This window comes from Uranotaenia lowii, chromosome 2, assembly GCF_029784155.1.
Source record: "Uranotaenia lowii strain MFRU-FL chromosome 2, ASM2978415v1, whole genome shotgun sequence".
Taxonomy (NCBI): domain Eukaryota; kingdom Metazoa; phylum Arthropoda; class Insecta; order Diptera; family Culicidae; genus Uranotaenia; species Uranotaenia lowii.
In genome coordinates, this window is record NC_073692.1 from 152,992,581 (window position 1) to 153,019,749 (window position 27,169).

The 27,169-nt window shown below is 34.1% G+C and overlaps 1 protein-coding gene across 3 annotated transcripts in view; it reads right to left on the reverse strand.

Moving 5' to 3' along the window:
- LOC129745879 (mucin-2-like) overlaps positions 1–27,169 on the reverse strand; it is a 158,690-nt gene that overhangs the window by 87,857 nt on the left and 43,664 nt on the right. For all 3 annotated transcript variants that reach the window (XM_055739251.1, XM_055739253.1, XM_055739252.1), the window contains exon 3: positions 24,634–24,707. In XM_055739251.1, the coding sequence (XP_055595226.1) occupies positions 24,634–24,707 (74 nt within the window). The remainder of the gene's footprint in view (positions 1–24,633; positions 24,708–27,169) is intronic.

The following is a 27,169-nucleotide window of genomic DNA, read 5'->3' on the forward strand; positions in this document are numbered from 1 at the left end:
TAGTTTTCATATCGCAGGCTTGATCGAATTCCACCGCAAACCATGAGGGAAATCCGCTCCATCTTCATTCGTCAAATGGACCAAACGGGTTATATATGACTTGATTAAACGAATGGCCCAACATTTTAATCATCCGGATCATCTTAGCAGAAGAATCTCGGGAACACTATGAAACCCAACACTCGTAAAGGTGTCGCCACAAAGAAGAGGCCTCGCGCCAAAATCGAATGTAGATCACATCTAAGACCCGCGCAAATATTTTAAGTGCTTCCTGCCCGGTAAATGTACTTTTGAGCAGCCTCATCCGAGTGTGATAAAAGTTATGAACCATAAACGTGGCACCAGTAAAGCCCTACAAATCGAACGGCCGGCCGCGGAAAGTGTTGAACGAAATTAAAAACCAGTGTCCCAATTATGGGTTCCGCCACACTTAATTACCTTTTGCTGCCACACGATTTTTTTTATTCGGTAAATTTCGATTTAAATGCCACAGATCCCCAAATTGTATTAACGTGCGGGGCTTTAAAGGCTAAGATGTAGGGAACGAATTCGAATACAAAACATGAAATCATCAACGGCAGTCTTTTCGGTAAACAGCACGTTTAAGATCGCAGCGCGGGATAAGAGTAAACGAAAAAGACAATTCGGCACTTATATCGTTCGAGTACAGGAAATGTGGTGTTAACAAGATGATTAAATCAAGATTGCAAGCAACACTTGAACATCGAAAATTCCCACGGATGCAGGAGATGGATTCTGACATTTTCTCAGGAAACCGTAATTTTTTGGTATTTTGAATAGCTAAGTATTGAACTAAATACAATGAATTTTTTATAATTAATTTTTCATAAATAAGTTTTGTTTTCATTTAAATTATTTTGACGATTTTATTATTGTGCGACATATTTTGTCCCAGATTTCACAGGAACCCATTCTCTTCTAACGACAGTTTAAATTTTTCTTGATTTCTTCGCACGGATTTATGCTAAATTTTTTTATGTTTTTTTTTTGCTATTTTTTAAACAAAATCTTAGAACAATTGGTCCGCTCAATTTCCTCCTGCTCCATTGATGTACATAAGTCCTTTGCAAGACTTGTATGGATATTTTAGATTTATGGTTTCATGGTTGATTTTACGGTCAAAAATAGCAATGAAATTTTTGAAAAATTGAAGACTCAATAAATTAGTCCTGATTTGTACAGGAAACTTAATTTTTTGATATTTGAAATATTTTTTGGTTCTTGCAATATATTGCATGTGAACAAATACCAATCCTAACTGGTACCTCAGAAAAAATATTCGATGTCATACAAAAATTTAAAATTCAAAATTAAATTTTAGTGTTTTTGAATGCTGATTTGAAAGCTGCTTAAACGTAAGATGAAAATAAAAAATCGCAACCAACTGCTTTGCATAGCCAATGAGTTTCTTGATTTATATATTAAACCTTCGCAAAAACATGTCATGAAGTTATTGAAAGCTTCAACAAGCAAAGCCGGCGGCCAAAGTGCTTTGGCTTTGAGGGAGTACTTTTTCTACAGATATATTTTGAAATCCTTTATCCCGCCATTCGCTTAACATATTATGCAAAGAATCTAGAGATTGTTCTTAAAAACCCCGTCACTCAGATTACGAGACGACAATCCAAACGAACTATATTTCATGTCAACAGCTGTTGTCAAAATATTGTACAGCATGAAAACTTCGACCCTAAATCACAAAAACTCGAAGTCAAAGGTTGGAAGACCCGAAATATTACTTAGAAAATTCAAATCTGTTGTCTACCTAGACCGGAGACATTTCAGTGAAGCTTTATTAGGCTCTTGTTATTCAGAAAAAAAACAGTCATAGCTTCCTGAAACTTAATTTGATCAAAACAGTTTTCCAGCCGTAAAATTGATGGGCAAGATTTCAATGTGAAATGAATTTTTCTTGAAGAATGATGAAATGCATAAATAATCCCACAAAAAATCCCACTTTCATGAAAAAGATATTCAAAATTTATTATATTCAATAAATCGGATGAACGATCTAAAACTTGTGGTTGAGTGGCGTGGCGTGGTTGAGTCATTTTTAAGCTTTAAATTGATATTCATTATGCAAAAATCGATTGACTTCCAAGCATGGTTGCCGAAATCAAAGAAAAATATATAAATTCACAGAATTTTGAGCAAATTTCCACAAGCGCAAATATTCACAGATTTAACAGAATTCTAGAATTTTGGCCTTTTATCAAAACTATTAATTTTAAATTGCTAAACTATGATTAAGAGGAAATCTTAATTAATTTTTCTTAATTACAATGTATAAAAGACACAGTTTGACAGTACTTTTGGATGAAATTAATGGAAAAAGCACCACAGAAAACCGTTACAGAATTTATGGGTAAAACGGATAAAAGTATCCGAAGAATCTCCAATTCATAATTTAAACGTGTATCATTTCAGCCTTAATGAGTGTGGATCTTTGTGTACAGGGATGGAAAATTTCGATAAAATGGAAATTCCACCCATAAGAGCAAGTTCACTGTTGTTGGGAGAAAGTGGTGGAAATTTTGACACTGTTAGCACATTTTGAAAACTTGATCATGAGCAAACATTTTCAAGATCTGTGGCCTTCAAGAGTTTTTACAACACATGTTCTATTCTCGCATGCTGTGTTGCAAAAATAGAAATAGCAGTCATCATGAGCCAGGATAGCTAGATTATTTAGGTATACTACTCCGTTGCTTGCATATGTATTAGTAGGCCAACCAAAAAATAGTTATAGAAATTCCACAGAAATGTATGGAAATTTTTTCAAATATTAGTTCTGTTACAAAACTACTGTTTTTAAAACTCTGCAAAAAATATAAAAATGTTCACCAAAGTATTTAAAATGCATTAAGCGCTTATGCGGATGGAAAAAATTATTTTCAAGTGGATTTTTTTATTGAACCAAAAACATCGCTTTTTGCTTTCCTTATAGCTGAAAGTTTTTTAATTTTGTAGGACCTAAAATAAAGTATCATTCGTTACAAGTTGTAACAAGTCATTTATTACGCATATTTTTACAACTACATATAAAAAAATGCTTTCCGAAATCTGAATATTTTGCTGAGATACTGCTAAATTGCCAAATAAAAACTGTCTCGTAGTCAGAATATCGAAAGCTTTTGAACATAAATTTTACTAAAATGAATTTGCGGCTTTATCGGTGAGGGTTAAAGAGTTGAAACGAAAGACGGATAGAAGATCAGAAGAAAATTCTAAGGTGGTGAAAAGAGCGAAGAGCATTTGAAATAGAAGCTTGACCACTCACTAAATTCTTTGTCCCGCATCAATTAACTGTATTGAAGAAGTAGTACCCAATAGAGAAGGCACTACATTTTTCGATACAGTTAATTATGGATGGTTCGACCGCCATGTGAGTGTGCACATGTGCCGAACGGACAAAAAATTTAGCATGTGGTTGCTCTGTTAAGTCTTCTATTGTGCGATATCGTTCCATCGATGGCTAGGTAGATTTCTTATTTTCGTTTTGTGCGGATGTTCCAACTGGATTGAGTTGTCGCTAGGATTGTTCGATCTTCGGGAAAAGATCGATCTCCAAGATCGATTCAAATGAACGGTTCTGGGATCGATCTAGCTAAAAAATCGGAGCTTGAAGATCGATCTCTGATTAATCGATCTTTTCATTTGTAACAAGAGGGAAATGCTTTTTATTGAAAATATGCAATAAAGACACAAAATTTCAAATTTGTGTAATCCTTATGCATATGCAAAATAGAAAAATTTCCAGCGCTTTTTTGAAAGGTGAACCGGAGTTAGTGTTTTGAAACAACACTAATCAATATCCAAATATCTCGGAAATGCTTTAATTTTTTTTAAGTAATGTACTGACAAGAAATATTTTAGAGTTTAAAAAAAAAATTATTTCAAGATATATTTATTAAGATTTTTTTAATGTATATGAGAGATATCGAATAAAATATGCAGAAAAAAATCAAATTTATTTATTTAAAAAAAGTAATTTTTGGAAAATCGCTGTTATTACTTAAATTTGACGAATTATATCAATTTTTTTTAAATCTTAATCGATCACAAACACCTTAATGCAACCAATTCACAAGGTTTTGGTAATAATTAGAATAAAATGTACTGAAATGAATTAAATTTTTTTAATTATTTTTCAACTTAAATAAGCGTTCTCTTTAAGGTAGCCATTATGCCCTTATTTTCCCTAAATGAGAGAAAAAGATCGAAAGATCGAATCGAAAATAAACCGATCTAATCGATTTTTTCTTGACCGAAGAATCGATCCAAAAAATCGAAAATCGGAGTTGAAAAGATCGATCTTCCAAGGATCGATCCAAGATCGACCAATCCTAGTTGTCGCATACGGTCAACGGTCAGAGATCTTGGCCTAACTATTTTCGATTATCGGAACGATGTTTTGTAATTGATTTTTATAGCCGAATTATTTTTATTATTTTAAGAGATTTTCTCTATTGGGTACTACTTCTTCAATACAGTTAATTGATGCGGGACAAAGAATTTAGTGTGTGGTCAAGCTTCTATTTCAAATGCTCTTCGCTCTTTTCACCACCTTAGAATTTTCTTCTGATCTTCTATCCGTCTTTCATTTCAACTCTTTAACCCTCACCGATAAAGCCGCAAATTCATTTCATAAAAACAAATTCACGGTGATTTCTCCTCTTAAAATAATAAATTTTACTAATTGCTACACAAGTTATTTCAAAGAATGCGAGTGATTACTTGTTTGGCCAATAAGACCCCTCAATTTTCCATATATTGTAATTTTGTTTCAAATCCCATACATATCGTTCAGAATTTCATTACTGTTTTTGAACCTGCGTTAACACGGCTCTGTCGATTGAAGTTAAACGAATTTTTTTTCCTATTGATCTAACTACCTATCTTGATCATGAGCTACCTAAGGTGACTTTTCGAGGAAAAGGGAAAACGGGAATATTTTCTTGGCGACCAAAAAGAAAAACTTGAAGGGCTTAGCCATTTTGATACGGAAGTTGTTGAGTCGTTCTTTTGAGCAAGTTCCCGAAGAATAAAATTTATGCAAAGCGGTTATTCTACTGTTTTTATCAAAATTTTACCCGTTTAATCGTCCACGTAAAAAACGCGCGTGTCATCTATGGAGAGCCTGGTGAACCTGGAAGATATTGGCCTAGCTAATCGGATCAAAAGTTAACCCCAATTCCGAGGAAGTTTACTGGCGGTAGCTCGTGTGCAGGTGCAAGGACTATATTATCGGTAAGTTTCCATCTTAGTTACCTAAGGCTTGTCAGATACTTTTAGAAAAAAAAGCGGGACATTTGAGAAACTCTTTAAAAAGCTAAATTGTCTAGCCAAACTCATACGTATAACATCAGCCAAAATTGTTCATAGATAGTACGCTAAGGTTTTTTTTAACGCGGATTGATTTTATTCAGTATTTCTTACACGACTTCTATTTACACGGTTTTTTGCCATACGCACCCATATTTTATACGGTACTCATGATTTAACACGTAACACGTAACAAGTTTGTTTAAACATTTGAAAACTCATGAACACTTCCAGCTGTATATAATTCGGACAATTGAGTAGGGAAAGCTGATGTAAACCATAAGGCAATTTAATTAAGATTCCGGCGAAGAAACACATCTACATATATAATTATATAATCTATAAATTATTTGGAATCAACTTAAACAATATTATTTTCATTCATTGATTGAACGTCCTTCAAGAACACGCAACGTCGGATGAAGAACACATAAAGTGATTTTATTTTCTCCAAAAGAACAAAAGCCAACATAACCTCAAGAACACTTAACCACTGACTTAACTGAATAAGAATCTTACTGTAATGCTAAGGGCTTTAGAGGTATTCAGTACACATCATATAAACCATGGGTGGCCAAACCAAGGCCCGCGGGCCACATGTGGCCCGCGACCAACTTTTGGTGGCCCGCGAAGCTAATTTTGGAAAACCCTTGTTCTGGGAACTGAACGTTTTTTCATTCTTCATATATCATTTGGATAAATATATCTGAATCAACACTAGCTAAATTCAAAACAAAGATATGAACATTTCTTGGAACTGATATAAGGCACAGGAATAAAAGTGTATGAAAACTTATTTCGAAAGAACGCGCTTTTAAATTGTTGTATTGGCCATTTTCCATACATTTTTCGAACATTTGCAATTTTCTGACGAACGTAAAATTATCCAATTATAATTTAAAAATCTGAAAAAAAAACCACAAAATTTAATTTGAAACATGAATAATTATTTGAAACTATTGACTCAAAATCGATATTTTTTACACTTATATCCCTTTGAATTTTAGGAACCTTTACAAAAAAATAACCGTCACAGAAAAAAACGATTACAATAAAATTTTTTAAAATCAAAATTGTATGGCATTAAACACATTATCTGTAAATTCCATCACACATTTTTCAATGTTTTCCGATTAAGTTTTGGTGGCTACATATCGTTGGTACGAAGAGCGTTCAAGCGGACTCTAGTTTTAATATTGAGGAGTTTGGATAGCCTCAGAAAGATAGTACATAAGACCCTATCAATATTGTTTAAATTTAAAAAAAAAAATCACCGAATCATATCAACATCAACATTGAAATTATACTTTCACAACAACTTTAACCATTCGTAACTTGAATTGTATTTCAAATCCATCGTTCATCCATAAAAATTTAATAACTTTTTTAAATTATGCAATATATTGAAAGTTGGCTGTGCAATTTTTAATATTTTTAATTTTTTGCTCAACTTTCCAGAAAAGGATATATTTTTGAAATTAAACCGAATCCAAATATATTTTAATTGGGAACGTGCTTTGTATTCGTGTACATCAATGATGAAAAACTAGACAGATTTTGCATTTGGGTAGTAGAATTAAACTAGAACCGGTTTGTTACTGACAAATCTCTCAGAAGAACGACTTTTAAAAAATTACTTAAAGAAGGTGCAATGATAATAAAACAATCTAATTCGAATTCACCCTGTTTGAAGAAATCTTTCCTAATACACTTGTCAAATCGAGATGATAGAAAATTTGAAAATAATTCGATTGAGTTGATGTTACTTTGTGAAATTAATATTTTTGAAATAAATATTCTTTTAAATGTCAAAAGCTTGTGACCGTTACTTTTTTTCAACAATTCAATTCTGCAGTTTTTCATAATTTGTCTATCAAATGATTCTAAGAAGAACGGTGAACTTTAAATCTTTGGAAAAGGGCGGTAATTTTTTTTAAATTTGGAGGCAATAAAATTCACTGTTGTCCAATGTTGTCAGGAAATTTGACATTTTTAAGATGAATAAACCGAAGAGGTTTTAAATTCTTTGACAACATACATAAGTTTGGAGAGATAATTCATTTCGTATTGCATTATATTTCTCCTATTTTTCAAATGGAGCGAAATTTATAAACAAAATTTTCTTATTAAGATGAATCTTAACTCGATGTGACCGAGGCAAATGTTTTTTCCTTAGCATTTTCAGAAATCTGTTGTTTTTTTTTGTTTTGAATACTCCAGAACAATTTGTTTTTGTGGCCCGCCAGCCTATCTTATTTTTGAAATTTGGCCCGCCTGTTGGCGCCACCCATGAATATAAACTATGAAAAATGCTGCTTATTTTGAGAAAAAGACATATTTGAAAGATTTTCTGCTCATCACAGAATCCAAATTGAGACTAAAGTTTTTTTTTCCAGTGCTAGTCAGTTAACTTTGTAAAAGTTTTTCAAGAAAAAAGCGGAAAATTTTGAAGAAAAAACGGGAGAGCAGGACATTCATCGAAAAAGCGATACATGTCCCGCTTTTGGGAGACGGATAGCAACCCTACCTTAGGGATATTCTCATTAGGCATTGTGTATGTTTACTTCATGTTGCGGAATTCTACGGCTATTACCACGAAGACTTAGTTCGAGTAGGGGAAGAGGGGGCATAATGCCCACGTTAAGAAGAAAGCCTTGTTTTAGAGTACATTTGAAAAGATTAACTTTAATCTTCGATTGTGTTTGGAAGTTTGGTTTATTTTTCGTCTAAATCTGACAATTTGAATAATTGTAAGGTCAAAAAAGGCCACAAATTTAATGAAGTTTGAAGAGTAGGCTGAAAATTGGATTTCAGAATCAGTAGGGGCATAATGCGCATATATGTGTACCAAATCGCGCCGTTTAACGTTTAATAAGTGTTTATTGATTCTAGTGTCTCCGAAAGTGTTCGCCAGGTAAAAACTCTTCTTTTCTACTTCACAGATGGAAAAATGTATTGCTACGCGCAGTGCTGCCAGATGTACTGAAATTCTTGTGAATAGCTAACTAAATCTATACTAAATTTAGGAATTTTAAATATATTCGTTTAAATTCAAATTATGATTTTCAATACAACATATAAATATCTTTAAAATTGTTGTGATGAAACTGCAAATTTAAACAAAAATCAAACATGCTTAAAGATATACGGACATGGCGCGTTTTGCCCTACCTCGACATGTTAATTAAAAATCGTTCAAAATAATAGAAAAAATAATTGAATAAGGAAATTTTTCGTTTTGTAATGATTTTCAAGACCAATGTTCATCATTGTAACAGATGTCAGGTAATTTTTTTTTGCTGATAGATGCCGTAATTCCTTACGAAAGTCAAGGCACAAATTGCAAGGAATATGGTTTTAAAAACATTTTTGGTTTTTTGCAGGAAATTATCGCGTATTTGATGCTAATTTTTTGTACAAAAAGTTTCTACTGTTAATTAGAAAGGAATAACGTACAGAATTCCTAAAAGAAGTGTATATCTAGCTAGATATCGCGATGGGGCGTTTTGCCCACACTGGGCACTCATTTCGCCAACACCACTTTGTGTAGTTTCCTTTGGAAGCCCACCCTTGGGAAGAAAGTCCAGGTTTTAAGCGACTTCAGCACATAAACTTTTGTAGTTGTTGGTGCTTAAGTTTTGTAGCTAAATACGCAATTTTGCCAAGAAAAAAAATCATTTTCCTTTAGCACAAAGTGGGATTCAATCCTGGTTAAAATCAGTGGGTGACGATTTTCTGGAAGTTTATCGTCTTGTTTCGGCTTCGAATACCGAAGGAAAGCGAGACGGTACAAACACAGAATTTTTATTCTGTTACCTTGCTGCCAAGTGAGCATTTTTTTAATCAATCACATTATCTTCATAGGGGGGGGGGGAGGGGGGGCTTGGTGGTAAAAAAAAATCCCTCCTTTTATCCTTTCACCTGTAAATAGGCACTCAAAAAAAAAAAACCTTTCAGTTCCTGCTACGGTATTTCAATGACATAAAATTTTATGTTCGTAGGACATACAAAGAAAAAATCGCAAAACTGGGCAAACAAGTTATATCAAATAACACTTCACTCATATGGCTCCGGTTAAATTCAGTGGCAGATTTGAGTGTCTGAGGAAATTTCATGTGTGATAAATTCTATTCCAGACTTTCAATTTTGAGTCAAAATTTTCCCATTGTGCATTGGACGGTTTATATGGAATACACCCTCAAAAGGGGTCGTCTCAAAATTGGATTTCTTTTGAACTAGAAAGTCTCATAATAAGCTACTGGAACAAATATCAGCTTTTTCGACGGCTGAGCTTTAAGAAGGTTTTTAAAACTTTTAAAAAATTCAGAAACTCGTAAAAAATTCTCTGTTGTATTTTGAAAAGCTGAAGATGCGAATATTTGCCAAATTAAGTCAACTTTCCAATCCACTATTCAAAATTTGTCTCCTATGGCTGAGACAATTTTCACGGTTCATTGATTGAAAAGTACGGTTTCTACACCGATTTTCTACATTTTAGGGGGTAATTATCTTAAAAACATCAAGCGGGGGCGCAACGAGTGGAGCGTGATCTGGCGAACGTGAGTTGCCCGAAAAATTGGAGAACGGTTGCCATGGACCGAGTGAATTTTAGGAATTATGTTCGTCAAGTTATGTCGTGAGACGGAATACTATGTAAATAAATATCTTTAAAACAAAATCCAAAAAATATATCCATGTGCACAACATATACATATGTAGCTTCTTACTTAAGTTTGTTTAGGAACAAAGGGATTTTTTTGAGCATTTGGTAGTCAGTGTACAGTTTTTATTCCGAAACATGTACTTTCTGATATTTTGGTTTAGACTTTGAATAACTTCAAAATTAATAGTTGTTAGTTGTGCCCAAATATTGTCCAAGAAACATATTTGAGTTACGTTACGAGGTGTTCAAAATTTTAAATTTTGACAACAGAGATATAGCGGTTTTTAAAGGAGAATGTCAAATTGACTCTGACTCTGACTTCTGTAGTCTGGGTTTTCAGGGAGCGTTTATTAAAAAGTAATGATGCAAAATTAAAGATAAAATGAATTTATTGGGGGTTCACGAAATTTTTTTTTATATGGATGCAAAAATGGTTTAAATTTGCCAAACTTCCAATAGTGTCATATTAAAACTCTAGAGTGAATGAGAGTTAAATGAGTTGTTGAAATGAACATGTTTGCTTAACCCTACAATTAACTTTAATTTTCTAATTATCATTTATAGCCATATCTGCTACTCCACAGCATCGCATGAATATCAAAGCGCTAGTGAGAATGTTCAAAATTATCAGCGTTTATTATCTTGATACGTAAAATAGTTTCAAATCTCGATAAATGATTAAGATAAATTGTGAAAATTTGCTAAACAGATTTTATGTAACAGACTTGAGGTTTCTTTTTTCAAAACTCGGAAAAGGGAAGCTTGGTGAGTTAGAGAAAGAGTGGAAAAAAGTAAAACAAAGGTACCTAGTGAAACTGGGCAATTTGGCTACATTTCCTTGACCGGTACGAGTGCACGTGGATTTGTCTTAATGACTGTGCCGAAGAGTGCTTTTGTTTACATCGCTCGATCGAAGCTCACGTTCCGCACCTAGCGATTAGGCATTAATGTGGAAGCGCGATTAGTTTTCGATATTGATACGTGCGGTTCAAAATTGAGCCCATAGATTGGGCATTTATGGACAGCGAAACCGTCAAAAGGCCGTCATCGTAGCCGTCTGGCCCAACCGGCAGAGACCGATCAGCTTAAAGGGATCATAAATAATCGTTTTACGATGGCCGAGTGAGAGAGAGGCAACTAACACGGCAGCCTGATGGGCGCTTTTACTACCATTCCATCATCAATTGTGGCGCAAAACGAAAAACCAGAAATGAAAACCGCCAATCTAATGGTGCGATTGATGGGTTCATTCCACGGACGACGACGACGGGAAGAAAATTATTATCAAAAGCTGGAAATGTTGGAAACAAATTGCGATGTCGTAACACATAGCCTATGCACGTTATGGGTTCGTTTATTTAACTTTCATTGCTTATGATGATTGAAAAACTCCATGGATGGCTTGCAATGATTAGTGCAGTGCTATGTTCTAACACTGTGTAAGTAGACTTGGTCAGGTGACTTCAAGGTGTTTAAACCATGGAAATAGTATTAAATTTAGAAAACTTTGTTTGTTTTATAGATGTACTAGCTGAACTCGCACGTACTCCGTTTCGCTTTTAACTTTTGATATGTTAAGAAAATTTGTGTTTGAATGGTGAAAAGGTGCATTTTCACGACAATACCGCATGAAATAAGAAACAGTATTTATGAACGACCATCAAGCTTGTGCAAATTGAAATTCAAAATAAGAAATTGTTTGACCGTCGAAAATAATACCCGTGTAAGAATTTTCGTCTTTTTCAGATACATAATAACGAAATTATAGCCAATCCATCCAAAAGTTCATATATACTACTCAATTTTCAGTAATCTGATACAAAATTTATAATCAGTAATTGATTGCCTGTTCTAGAAAACTCCCATGTATGATTTTTTGTCACAATCCGATGCATTATGGCGAAAGCATTGCAAAAAACGGTAAACAGTTAATATGGACGTCACCTTTTCTATCGTTTGATAGAAAATTTGAAACCAGCTGTTTATAACCCATCCTGTGGAAATTCCGTGTATGAATTTTCGTTTCAATCCGATGCATAAGGAGTGTTTATTTTATAAAACAGACACCTAGATGTTACGATAAAAAGTTGACGTTTTACTCAAATTTGATGAAACTGGTTTCATCGTGTATAAAAGTTTGTTGACAAAGCAGTGACAGTTTTTGTTGTGAGAAAGCGACTGGATTTCGTGAAAGGGGGGGGGGGGGGGTTTATAATTCAATAGTACTGCTCAGATGGACTATCGTGTAGAAATATTGCAAAGCTTGTGAAACGATCGAAGTCTGCGGTTTATCAAATCACCAGGAAGTTTGGAGAGCACCATACTCTTGAAGATTAGCCAAGATCCAAACCCAGAAGAGGCGCAGTGAATCCACAAATGGAGAAGAGCAGTGATGGTAAATTTCGCCCGTCACGCTTGACCCGACTAGTTTTGTTTCATCAAACGACTGGCACTGTTCTCAATTGATGGAGCCTCACTACTCGCATGACGGATAAAGCACGACAACAATCAACATTTCTCCATCATCGACTGGCGAAGCTCCTACACATGGTCAAAATTTCTCCTGAGAGTGACTGGCAAACAGGGTTGCCAACATTTATTTTCAAAAATCAGGGAACTGGCGAAATAAAAATCAAGCAAAATCAGGCTATGTAAAATTAACGGAAATTTTACTCTAAGTGATGACCTTTTTTTTTTTGGCCGTCGCTCCACATTTTCACTTTAATATGGTATTGTGAGCCTACTTATTTGAATAATTCTACTGCATCAAAGCAATCGAAAGATTAATTCTCTTTTTAAATAAAAATTAACGAGAATCTTTCGATTACTTTGATTCAGCCACATTTTCACTTTTTTACTTAAGCTTTGGTACCTACTCCAGTTCCTTACTACCCATTTTTTACGACATTCGCAAAAATCAGGCAAAATCTGGCATATTTTCAAAAATCAGGGAAATTCAATGGCTTATCAAGTTGTCAGGCAGAACCTCGAAAAATCAGGCAACGCCTGAAAAATCAGGCACATTGGCATCTCTGCTGGCAAATCTCTTCACACTTCGATCGGCTGCTGACGGCAGGTACAACTAATTGAACGACTTGCTGGCAGAGAGCAACAATAGCAATAAAAAACTGAAAACGAGCTTGCTGGCAGGAGCAACAATAATAATAAATGCTTTTCTTGTTCGTCTTCGGTCGTCTTCGGCTTGCTGGCAGGAGCAACAATAATAATAAATGCGTTTCTTTTTCATCATCGGTCGTTTGAATGCGATTGCTTGACTAGGTTATTATTTTAGCTTCGAATGGCTGGGGAATGAATAACTGGCAAACGAAGTGACTGGTCGTTAAGGAACAGTCAATTAAGTTTGACGGACCAAGAGGCTTCACAGTCACAGCTTCACGCCTCATGACGATGACTTTTGCCAAGCCTGGAGAAGAGTGTTAAACTTTTGTTGTCACATGAACACAACTCTGTTCGAAGAATTGCCAAGAAACTGAAAATTTCCGTTGGGACCGTCCAAAACATAAAACAAAGGAATGACATTAAGACCTACAGGAAGCAGGGACATCCTAAAGGGAGCGCGGAACAGCACGAACGAGCGAAGCAGCGATGTCGGTGACTGGATGCGATTTTGAAGAAGCAAAGTGACCGTTGCATTTTGATGGACGATGAAACTTATTGCAAACACAGCCGCTCTTCCTGGGCCGTAATTTTTCAACGCAATTGTTGGTAAGGAGGTACCTCATGATAAGCGATCCATTGAAATCGAAAAGTTTGGAAAAAATCGCTTGTTTGGCAAGCTATCGGCTCTTGCGGAGAAGGAAGTTCGCCATATTTCACAACAGGGAATTATCGTAAGAAATGCATCGAAAAACGCCTTGTTCCTCTTTACCGTCATCATAAAAGCCCACCATTGTTCTAGGCTGACCTTGCTTCCGCACACAACGCTTAAGCTACTCTCAAACTACTGAAATCTTTCAAGATATGTTTTGTTGAGAAAGAGGACAATCCGCCAAATTGTCCTGAGCTGCGCACGGTAGAGCGTTATTGGGCAATCATCAGACACAATCTTCGGGAGGATGGTAAAAAAGCAAAGTCCATCGACGAGTTCAAGAAAATGTGGACAAAAGCCAGCCAAAAAGTCAAGCCGGAAACTGTAAAGAGGCTTATGAGGAAAGTTCGAGGAAAAGTGCACCAATTTTATCGTTGAAAACTTTCGGTTAAACTTCTCACTTTCTTCTTGTTCTGGATTAGTTTTGCAATGTTTTGCAGAAAACTCTATGAAATTTGGTCAATAAATGAATAAGATATCGTCAAAACAAAGTGCCCGTTTTATAAAATGAACACTCCTTAGTCACATATTCATTTCAATAACATTTGAAAGTTTTTTTGAATGACTCTTTTGAATGAGTTTTTGTTTGGTTTCCACGCATTATAAAGTAATTTTTACGAAAACATAAAACATTTAATATGGATAATAATTTTCCGTCTACTAATACATAGAATAGTAAGCAATCGAATTCTCGTTCTGTAAAATTTTCTTATTCAAATGTTCGTCTCAATCCGATGCATTATAACGTTATTATTGCTAAAACATTGAATAATCTATAAAGACGACCCCTCTTACTGACCCCTTGCCCAAAATTTTACACCTGAAATAAATTTCCTGTGCTGCAAATTTTTTATTTCTGGCTAGATTAATATTATGGACTATCCCTTTCACTAAAACCCAATTTAAAATTAGATACTTGAAATCAATTGCTCATCTCTCAAACCCCCTTGTGCTAAATTTAATCTCCATCTGCTGTATAATCACGAAAATATTGCAAAAATAGTGAACAACTAATATGGACGACCCCGGACCCAAAATTTGATACTCGTAATGCATTTCCCATTCTGTAAAAACCCCATGTGCAAATTATCATCCCCATCCGATGCATAATAACGACAATATCGCGAAAACCCGTTTGCCGACCTCTGACTCATAATTTGCCCGATCCTTAAAACGTTCGTGTACAAATTTTCATCTTAATCCGATGAATAATAACCTCAATACAGTGAATCCCCGATTTTGTCACCCCTATGATGCATTTAAGGATGATAAATTGGGGACAGTGACTAAATCGAGTAATTTTTAAAAACACTTTTTTTAAATAATCCTGTTGGAATCAACCAGAAAACGTAATTACTGCTAGAGGGTTGATTTGTAACTGGTGAATGTAGTCTTAATGTGGACGTTTCGGCTTCTCAGTCAAAATATTATTTAAAAACAGTACATTTACTTAATGTTCCGTTTCAGCCATGATCTTGGCCATCATCAGGGAAATTCTGAAAGATTTTTTGCCCCCTATGGATTTCTTTGTTGGATAGGAGGCCTGCGTAAATGATACTTACACCTTGGAAATCCTTGCATGAGTTGACTGCAACCAACCAAACACGCTCAACAACGAACGCCGAATCACCTGATCCGATCAAAACATAAGCAAACCAATATCACATACAATCACCACAGAATCCAGCTCCACTTTATAAAATCACAGATAATAAAAATAACAAGAAGTGAACGCTAGGAGACAGACATATTAAAAACACCGTACAATTTCACAGTTTATTTGAAAAACCTAGTTAAAAACAAATTAAAAATTCAGCTACTTGCTAAACTTTCTACATCAAAACAAATTATTAAAAACTTATAGTGATTATTTTTAAAAAATAGGTTCGGAAAATCCTACATAAAATCAGTCATAAGAAATGCAATAGACACAAACAGTACACACTCCGTAAGTCGAACACTTTTTGAAATGTAAAACAGATAATTTTAAAATACAACTAAAAATCTTTTAGAATTTCCCTGATGATGGTCACGATCATGGCCGAAACGTAGGACATTAAGTAAATGTACTGTTTTTAAATAATATTTTGACTGAGTAGCCGAAACGTCCACAATAAGACGTAATTACTGCGTCATTTAAAACAGTGTAGGGTGTTTTTTGTGTTCCATTAGTTGATAATTAATAAGTTAAGTTTCTTTTTCATCGAAATATCACAAAATTTTGTTGCTATGTTTCTCAAAGCACTCTGTTTCGACCGGTTTTATAAAGAAGAATTAATGATTCCCAATGATCTAGCATTTCAACCTTTTATCCTTAATTTGGAAACATGTTAATTCTCTTCAAACTAATTGAGATAAGATACTTCTTTTAATATTGGTGGATATCTGAGTTAAACGAAGCACACAGGAGTATTTTACCCACAATCCTGGTCAAAACCTCAAATTAAAGACTTAAAAAGAAAACTAAAGTTTTTAGGTTTTTCTATTATCTGATAGTTGTTGTATATTAGTTTTGTAGGTCGAAATATAGATGTACTCAAACTATCATTTTTTTTCTTCCAAAATGTGGCAGAAACAACTATATTTTAGTGCAGGCAGTGTTACTTGCACAATAATGTTTATATTCCGGGCTCCACCGGGCATAGTTTCTCATATCACTCGATTGCTAGTAACTTTTTTAAACATATCCAGAAGAAAAAAATTACGCATGCATACAAACTCGAGTTATTTTCAATCCTGAAATTAAAAAGTTTGAGCGTATTTTGTCTCTATCTTCTCCTAGAAAAGTGAACGTGTAACGTGTTTACGTTGTGTTATACAAACATTTGTAAATAGGTTTGGTTTGTCTGCCCAAAAATGTTAGTGTTTGTCATTTCTGATGAATTATTGACTATTTTGTATCGCATGTTTTTGATAACAAACATTTAATAAGGGTGCAGTGAATGATTTGAAAATGCAAAAAAACTGAATTCTGAAATTTTTTTACTTGAGGACTTTTAACGGCTATTAGTTTCGGATTTTTAAGTAAAAACAGCTGTTTGTTTACTCCAACGTTTCGATCCTTATTGGATCTTCATCAAGGAAGAAAATTTATTGCTAATGGTTCAGAATGTGGTTTGTATGATTGAAAACGACAAAAAAAAGTTTTTAACTATTTTAGAAAGAAAAAAAGATTTTGGCAAAGTGTTTCCTTTGCGTACTTTTGAGTGATACTTGCTCTTTGTCCGCGCAACTAAAAAAAAGTTCTAGAAACCACAATGGTTTTTTTTATTTCGTAAATAGATTGATGGATATTTGGAGGAGAGCAATGTGATAAATTTCCATAGATGGCGAGTTTTATTTGATTGATATTGTTCATAATGTAATCGTCATGGAATTTAGTGCAACTTGTTTTTTAAAGCATATTTATCAGTCTCTATTTTCCTCCTTTTAAATTTGTATCAGATTCATAAAAATTTTAACTGAATTTAAAAATAAAAATTAATCTAAACACAACTTGCAAAATTTTTGATCTTATCGATTGTTTGCGATTTGCTACATCAGTATCGTAGATGAGATTGAAATTTGATGAAATGATAGTTAAACATCAAATCAACAGGGTTTCGAATGGCAGTTCCTCCATTAATTGACTATTGGTTATCGCGATCATACATATATGTACTCTTGTTTTTAAAAATTCTGAACATTTTTTCCACAAACGCAATTTTGTGGATTTGTATGTTCGAAATCTCTGTTGAGTTCTTCGTGTGCTTTAATACTTTATTTTCAAAGAATTATTCAAAAAAATATCTAAATACAATTTCATCTTATAAACCCGAATGTCAAAAAAGTTCAGAAGAATACAAAATAAAATCTCAACTTGCACTTGATTCGAATGTGTACATTACACATAATTCTATCTCCAGGTATTAAAACATTTATTGGCAGAATACAACGAAGGCCTAGCAATTGGCAAAAGCAATAATAACCCAAGTAACAATTTTAGCTTTATTATGGTCAGCAAAACTCCGTTAGGACTATGGCATTAGACTGAGTAAATCGAGGGTCATTTTTTGAATTCCTCAAACCCTGGGGTATTAAAAGCTTCGTCTTAGTCTAAAACTCATCCATGATTTTTTGCAGAATTTTTAAGTAACGTGTACATGAGTAAATTTTAACTTTTAGGTTTGTATGGAAAAATTTAATATTTCGTACTGAAAAATCAACATCATTTTGGTTTCTTTTGTGAAGCCGAGCCAGATAATGGTTTATGTGCCAACAACATTCTTGAAGACCGTAACTGTATATCTTATTGAGCAAAAAAGTTATTAGCTGTAGATAATTGTTCTCGACTGGTAAAACTGTATATTGGATCCGTGAATTGACTGAAAAAGCCAAAATATTTTCCCGTTAAATTGATTTTGATGTAAATTGAATTTTTTTTATCAATGCGAAAAGACATACCCCTGTTAAACAGCTAATATCTTTTTTGTCTAATAAAATAAAAGGTTACGGTCTTCAAATAAGTTGTTCAGTGGAAAATTTCCTTTATGAAAATCATAAATTGGAACAGAAACCATCAGCCGGCTCGGTTCCACAGAAGGAACAAAAATGATGTTGATTTTTTAGTACAAAATATACAATTTTCCCAAACAAACCTAAAAGTCTTCTTCTTCTTCTTCTTCTTGCATCAACATGGCCAAAACATGTAGGCATCCTGGAAAATGGAAAACTTGCGTCTTTCATTTTTCTTTTCAGCGAATTATCTGTTACATATTCCTATGCATTGCAGATATTACTACGGCCAGGCCAACCATGTGATGAAAACCGCGAAAGATACAGGATACAGGGGAGGAATGAAGCGTGGAGATCTCTACCAAACGATTCATATAATATTTTGAATATGAAATACCTAAATATGAATTTATGTCATTTGGGAATGTATATATGAAACATTGTATGTATGTATGTTCTTAAATTTTAATATTGAATGAAACCAAGGGTTTATATAATAAGATAATCTTACCTTTTCAGGAATCTTTATACTTACGATATGGAAACACTCAAATCTTACCTGCAGCTTTACCCAAAAATCCGACTACCAATCAAACTCGTTGACAAAATTATTCATTCAAACTTTACCAACCACAAACATTTCAACTAATTTAAAATGGAATTGAAAATTTCAAGAATGATAAAAATGGAATACGGAATGCATATTTAGCTGAAGATTCTAAAAGAAACAGGCGTCGAAGAATTATCTTGTCGTTTTTGCAGTGTATATTTAAATCTGCATAACTGAAGAAAACTTCTTAATATAGAGAAGATGGTTTATTTCTTTAGAGAAATGAAAATTCCTACACCATCTGCATTTTCTGTTTAAACATTTGTTAAACGATTTGAGTATGTGTATCCACCCAGTTTCTTTCCACGCGTTCAACTTTCCCATCGCGAACCTATAACTCCCAGACCCATCGCCCCACCGTTCGTCGACAAGTCTAAGGAAGAATGCGAAAAAAATTTCAAACCATTTTACTTGTTGTAAACTACCAACTAAATTTCCTGAAAAAAAAAATTTGTTCAAAAACATTTCTAACGAAACGAATTGAGCATGACTTTCGGGTAACTCTCATTTCACATCACCATTTGCATTATATTGCTCGACTTTTTCCTCCTTGCGAGCATATTCTTTGAGAACATCAGTTCGAACATAAAACACCTTGTTTTATCATTCAAGAGACATACGGAAACGAACAGTAGTAGGCTTTGGAAATTTGAATCAACTGCTCGAATATTTGCTTGGCCTATAACTCTTTTCTTCGTTCGCGGCTCTTCTTCTCACGAACCACACTTGCACTTCGCTTCACTTCCCCCCCTTTTTTTCACCACAAAGATGATGAAGCCATAAATTCAATCCATCTTCAAACACAGGCCATCTTTCGATAAAAACCACAATATTTCGCATAGCTTTTCACTATATTTAATAGCATTAGTGTCGTTGCATCACTGTTTTTCTTTCAAATTTTAAATGATCACTTCAAGTTGCACTGCCTAAGCAAATTATTTAGAATGGAAAACCACACTTTCTGATTTTATTTCCAAGTCCCACACTTCTTTCCCAATTCGTAGGGAGAGGGAAAAAAAATTAACCGCGCGCGATGGTAGCACGATGCAGACCCCAGCACAAATTAAAAACCATGATAGCACAAAAGACATCCTTCTCCGGCTGTTAATCTTGTTCACATTGTGTTCTATCCGTTATCAACTGTATTTCGGTTATATTTTCCAAAACTTTTTTTTGTGTTTATCACCAGAAAAACTAAAAATTTAAAACATTTCGCGAGCGAAAGAAAAAACGCGTGCGTTTGCTTCGGCTCAACGCCTACTCCTCCTCAATTTTCCCAAACAAACCTAAAAGTTCAAATTTACTCATGTAAACGTTACTTAAAAATTCTGCAAAAAATCATGGATGAGTTTTGGATCAAAACAAAGCTTTAAAGACCCCAGGGTTTGAGAAATTCAAAAATGACCCCAAATTGACTCAGTCTACTATAGCATTAAGCTTCATAAAAAGCTAAAGCGCATAATATGCATCACCAGAACTCTAATAAAGCTAAAATATTTTGGCCCTATCCTAGAAACGTCATTATGACCGATTTTTTAAACATCAATTAAATCATTATGTTTTAACATGTACTTAACATTTTTTTGTTTTTTTCGATTTTGTGAGTTCTTCGAGTTTTTTTTTAAATTTTTTTTTCAGCATACATGATGGTTAATGAATGATGATTGCGTTATTGAGATATGATCTGGTGAAATTAATCGCAAAAATCATTGTTTGAACCATATTATGAGCATTGTTTCTACTGCCAGTCAAGATTTTAGGTAAAATGTGTATGAAATAGTATCTTGAAATAAATGCGCCTCGTCAAATATGAGGGTCAATCATGATGGAATTGATTAAAAATAGTCCTGAAAAATATTTCCAAATACTTGACATTGTGAATCCATCAACATGGCGTCATTTTGTGCCCTTCGATTTTGCAACCAACATCGCGTTAGTCAATTCAATGCTGAATATCTTTTTCATGGTCAGATAAATGGCTTATTAGTTTTATAATGGTTATGAGAGCCGTATAAAAAGCTTAAATTTGACGTTTCTTTTGCAATCCAACCGATAACACGATTATGATGAGTTCCTTATTTCTTATTTGTTTATCAATAGTACAGTAAATGAGGACAAACTTTTTAAATGAAAGGGGCTTGGTTGTGAATGACCCTTGGAATTAACCATGGGTTGAAGTCAAATTTCGTTGTCAGACGCCATCTTGAAATCCAACATGGTGGTTTCCGCTAAAGTTTAAAATACTGTTTATCACTGGAAAACGTATGAAATCACCACAATATGGGTATTGGGTGAAAGAGCTTAACTAGAAGAAGTCAAATTTTGCTATCTGACCTCATCGCGGCTCGCGCAAATCTTGAAATCCAAGAAGGCGGCTTCCACTGATTATTAAATTGATTTTTATTGCTGAAAATCGTATGAAATCTGCACAATATAGGTATTGGGTGGAAGAACTAAACTAGAAGAAGTCCAATTTCAGTATCTGACCTCATCGCGGCTCGCGCAATTCTTTTCAAAGCTGTAAATCACTGAAAATCTAATGAAACATCCACAATTAGGGGTATAAGGTGAAATGGCTTAACGAGTAGAAGTCGATTTTCATTGCCAGACGCAATCTTGATCATCAATTTATTAACATAAACGTAATTTAAGTCGATTTCCAATAAATTCTAGTCATTTTTTAATGTTATATCATGTTTCTAAGGCATTTATCACTCTTTTTTTTTTGCTTATTATTTCTGGTTTTTTTTGCTTTATTTGATATTGATGTTATTCTTCAAAAATTTTTTTTGCTATTCTTGGTCATTAATAATCTTTGGTTTGTATTTAATTTTTTTGTATTTTATTAAATTTTCATCTTTTTGTCAGTACTTTAGAAATTTTTTTTCAAAATTTTGTTTTTGTTGTTGCATTTTCTAACCATTAGAGAACATAAAAATATATTATGGGTGTTTGTCTTAATTTCATTGGTCCTATTATAGCCGAACCAATAAGGTAATTTTGTTTCTAAAATCCAAAATATTGCCGAAAACGATTGTTGCAAAAAACGAACGGCGCCTGAATTGTGGTTGTTTTATGCGATTTCCAGTCACTTACAGCATAAAACTATGCGAAAGCCATCTTGGATTTCAAAATTACACCAGATTATGAAATTGGACTTGTACTTGTAAATCCCTTCCAACTGACACCCCTATTGTAAGGGTTTTGTGCAATTTTCTGTCATCTAAAATATTTTTAAGTTGAGCAATAACCGCCATCTTCGATTTCAAGATGGCGTCGGACAGCAAAATTAGACTTCTATTCTATTAGTCCTTTCACCTAATAACCATATTGTGGATGTTTCATTAGATTTTCAGTAATATACAGCTTTGAAAATAAAAAAGGAAGCCGCCATATTGGATTAATTATGGCGTCAAGCAACACATATTTTTCGTATTTGTTGGGCACTTTTACGCAATACTCATACCTATATTGAAGAGATATTCATACCACTTCCGGTGATTTGAATTTTTTCAAAGATTTGTATATACATTTTTTTCATTTTATCTCAAAACCAACGCACATGACTTATCAAAAATGTTAAAAAATGAGAATTCCAGTCTAACCTGAGCGTGTTCTTTTTTGACCGGTTCTTGATGGAGAACTGTCACTAAGTTGTAAGCCGATTTAATAATCTAGAACTGAGTGCTATTATAAAACATGCAACTGGGGGGCAAACTTCAAAGAAAACACCTGGTCGAAACAAGAGTATAAGCGTTTTCACCGTCATAAAACGAGCTGCACAATAAAATGCTATAATAAAACCATTATGAATCTTCCTAATGCTAGTTGGCTTAAACTGTGTTACTTGGGAAGTCGGTTAAAGCGGCTTGTCTACTTCAAGGTGTTTATTTGAACGGTTGTCATGGAGCGAATTATTTGAAGGAATTATGTTCATCATATTATGTCGTGAGACGTAATACTTAAGCTTGCCAGAATGCCCGGTTTTATCCGGGTTCACCCGGATATTCTCTCTTATATATAAAAATGGAGGCATTTTCTTTGTAACAACATCACGTATGATTGGTCGGTCGGAATGAAGTGAAACTTGGTATCCGAGGGTGTTTTGGGTCAGAGATGGTTTGTATAATAGTTTCAAGAATCTCACTTTTTATGAAAGGGGGGTCCCCATACAAAGTTATCTCTTCCCATCTTATATATAAAAATGGAGGCATTTTTTTGTAACAACATCACGTATGAATGGTCGGTCGGAATGAAGTGAAATTTGGTATCCGAGGGTTTTTTGGGTCAGAGATGGTTTGTATAATAGTTTCAAGGATCTCACTTTTTATGGAAGGTGGTCCCAATACAAATTCAACTTTATTTGTTACGATTTCCATAAGAATGCAGTTAAGGACGTGTAGATGAAATTGAACATTAATTACGATTTATACTTTAGAAGGTAAAACGAAGTTTACCGGGTCAGCTAGTTTAATACTAAATTTAAGAACAGTCCGGCCCGGCCCGGTTGCCCGGATTTCATTGAAAAATGTCCGGATTTTTCACTTTTTTTGGCAAATAAAAAAAAACAACAAACACCTCCAAAACGAAATTTTTTGTGCAAGTTTTATAAAGATAATCATGAAAGATTTTTTGGAAGCCTAAATTACGGTTCAAAATCAATCGATGAGTTTGGATGAAAAAACATTTTTTTCATATTTTTTTTCTTAATTTTTGTTGAGGAATTCCTGAGTTTTGATAAAATTTGCCCGGATATTGCCCGGATTTATGGTCGTCAATTTGAAATCGAATGCCTGGATTTTGCCAGGTTTTTCTATAAAAATTGACCGGTTTATCCGGCCGGGATACGCGCTGAAAAAAATCTGGCAACCTTAGTAATACTAAATAAATAAAAATGGATAAATGAAGTTTCAAGGTGTTGTTCATTTAAAGTTCCCAATATATTCGAGATTAAAGATACATTTTTTTAAAGTAAATTTAAAACAATGTACATTTGAACTTCTGCCATTAATTTTCAGCGAATGAGTTCTTTTCCATATCAGTGGAACTTATGTAAAATGAGTTAGGGACATAACATTTTATAGATGATCATAACCACACATACCAATTATATACGTAGATACATTAGTCCACCATTTCAAACCAAATATGCCTGCAATTAAGTTTAGCTGCTCATTGAAATGGTATTATTCCACTATAAAACTAACAACACAAACTGGCCGATATCTGTCATTGTGAACTGAATTTTAGATTTAACTAAACCTTAATTATAACAAGCACTAGGTTACTGATTTGACTGAATACAACTGGTCATGATTCAAATAAATAAGCGTATCACATAACACAAAATTGACAGTTGCATGGCCAATACCGTGCACAATTGAAAGTAAGCCATTGCATCGACTGCTACTAGTTATTGATGAAAATTGGACACCACTATCATTTCCCATGGTAATCAATCACATAATCAAATTAATCCGATGAGCGTGAAGAATGGTTGTGATTTGTTCCCATGATACATTTTTTTAAATATTCCAAATTTCTTTCACACAGGTTTTTCTAACCATTTGCAGGTTTTTGCATATCATCTTAACCTTCATTTTTTTATGTTATTAGGTTAATTTTTGCTTATCTTTTGTGCGACGTAATTGAGAAAAAAATCAATTTTGTTAAAGGTATGTATCTACTTACTGAAATGTCTAATGCTCTTGGTTCCGCATTCTCGGATTGACTACTTTCAACGCAAAGTAACGCAAGCCATATTCCTGAAAAAAAATCAAACAAAAAAAGTAGGTGAGAAGAAGTTGGGAGAAAATTGGATTAGAAATCGTCATTATTTGCGCATATGTACGCACATTTGTGCATATTTGTCTCGTCTGGTTCGAGATAGAAAAGTTGGAAATTAGATGTGATTACACAAAATGCTCGTTATAAAACCGGGTAAGAAAGAAAAGAAAAAACTAGGTCTCACATAACCGAAATTGACATTGTCGTCAATCGAATGCGGTGGTTTCGAATAATTTCATTGCTACTGCTTCGCCGAGATGGGACTTAAGATGCCGACCGTGCAGTTCCACGAAAGCATTTCACAGTTTTTCACACGCGTTCGGCGACCTAGTGGTGCCCATTAAGCAGTCATGAATGGCAACATATTAGGTATCTGTGCCATTTCGCCTGCTCGAGTAGGAGCGATCCGACGATGGAAGAGATCGCGCATATTTTGTCTAATTTTATTTCCCAAAATGCCACACTCCGTGAAGACTAATCGTGAGAAACTGACAACTCGGGTGGCCCATCTTGCCCGGAGGAAAATTGGCAAGGAAATTTCCCTCATTTCCTTTCCGGGCCAAACAAAATCTCCGTAAAGCGGACCCTATCGATGGAAGAAGATGGAAAGATAGGTGCACAAAACTACGGATCTGATAGTTTCGATCTCGATGCTCTGATTATAGTGGAACAGCTAATTAATCGATTGTTTTGGAAGCGCTCGGTCACATGATGATGGGTCTCTTGACGGGTGATTTTCTGCGCGCTTAGCGGTTGATGTTTATCTTCTCTATCCCATTTCATGGTTAAATTGTCACTTACAAATTTTTCAAGGAAAATCAAGACGTAAAAAATCCTTAGTTTTTTTACTGTTTTTTTGACCAAGAAGTGCTCTGGTCAGACAACATCAATAAGTTTCTATATAGTCAAATTTGAAATGCGAATGTTTTCAAATCAATTTTACGAAACTGCTAGATTCAAAAACCAGGACGAGGGTATCACAACGAAATATCAGAATATGATGTGAGACGAACTTTAACTCTTCTGTACACTATAACCATTCTATAACATAAAGGAGCTTGTTACTTGTCTCGTCCAGAGGGGATTGAATTGTTCAATTGAAGGGTTTATAAAAAAACAATTAAAGCTTAACAAAATTTTCGTAGCCAAACAACATCACATTTCACATATGACTCTATTTGCTTGATAAGTTTTCGATCTATACATGCTTTCCTTCCTCCATTTTCTTCTCTGCAAAAAGGAAAGATCTTGCATCTTAAAATAACCTCTCAATTACAAATATGGTTTCTTAAGCTTGAAATGTTTAAAAAATCTATGTGATTAAACCTCCCCCGTCCCCGACTCTGCACTGTATGGAATCTCTCCTTTTAAGTTTTTTTTTTAACTTTGGTTCCATTTGTTGGATAAGTTCTCAAATTATATTGATTATTGAATTGTTTGATTTCAAAATCTGAACAGGATTAGTTTTACTTCTTAAAAAACATTATTTAGACAAGTAAAGGTTTTTGAGGGTCAAGATTTGTGTTTCAATACAAAAGGTTTGTGAAACTGTAACTTGAAATTTACAATAAAAAAATACTCTATAAACGTACATTGGGTCGTTACAAACGTTTTAGATGTCTTAGGCCTAGAGTGCTATAAAGCATTCCAGATTTTTTTTCTCACATATCCGAGCCGATCCGGGCTTACAAAAACCGTATTTGATTTCAATATTTCCAATCCAAAAGCCAAGCAATATCTGCCAAGCAATAATCGCTTGCTTCAAATGTGCTACTCTTAGAAGCGTAACTCAAATGAAGGCCGTGTGAACATGAAATTTTTCCAAGTAAAATTTTCAACGTAGTAAAGAAAAATTACTTAATCTTAAAAGGTGTTAAATAAGTGTTATAAAAAAAGTCAGAAGTTTTTATCGGCTCCGGCGGAAATAAATCTTAAATCACTCCAAGCTTTGTAACATTTCTAAAATCGTACTGATAAGAAATATTCTTCAAGAAATCAATTTCAGTCTCAATGTTTTTTTTGTGTTTCTTATTCTTCTCAATGTTCAACATTACATTCAAAAACGTTTTGATTAATTACACGAGGCCACAAAATTTACATCCTTCAAGGGGCAAAGAATTTGAAAGCTGATTTTGACTTATTTGGGTGCCCTGGATCAAAGTATGACATATTTCTATCAGCTTTCTTTTTTTAATTAACTTTTGAAAATATTTTAAAATCGTTTAAGAATTTACTGCATTTTTTTGACAAAACATTCAAGCATACTGCCATAATGCATAATGCATAAAACCATATTGCCCGGTTTTGTCCGGGTTTTCCCGGATATTTAATACAAGTTTTGAGAGTAATCTCTGGCCCGGTTGTTCGGATTTCGTTGAAACATGTCAGGATTTTTCCTGAATTTATTCACTTTGTATTTATTTGGCAAACCCAACTAAAA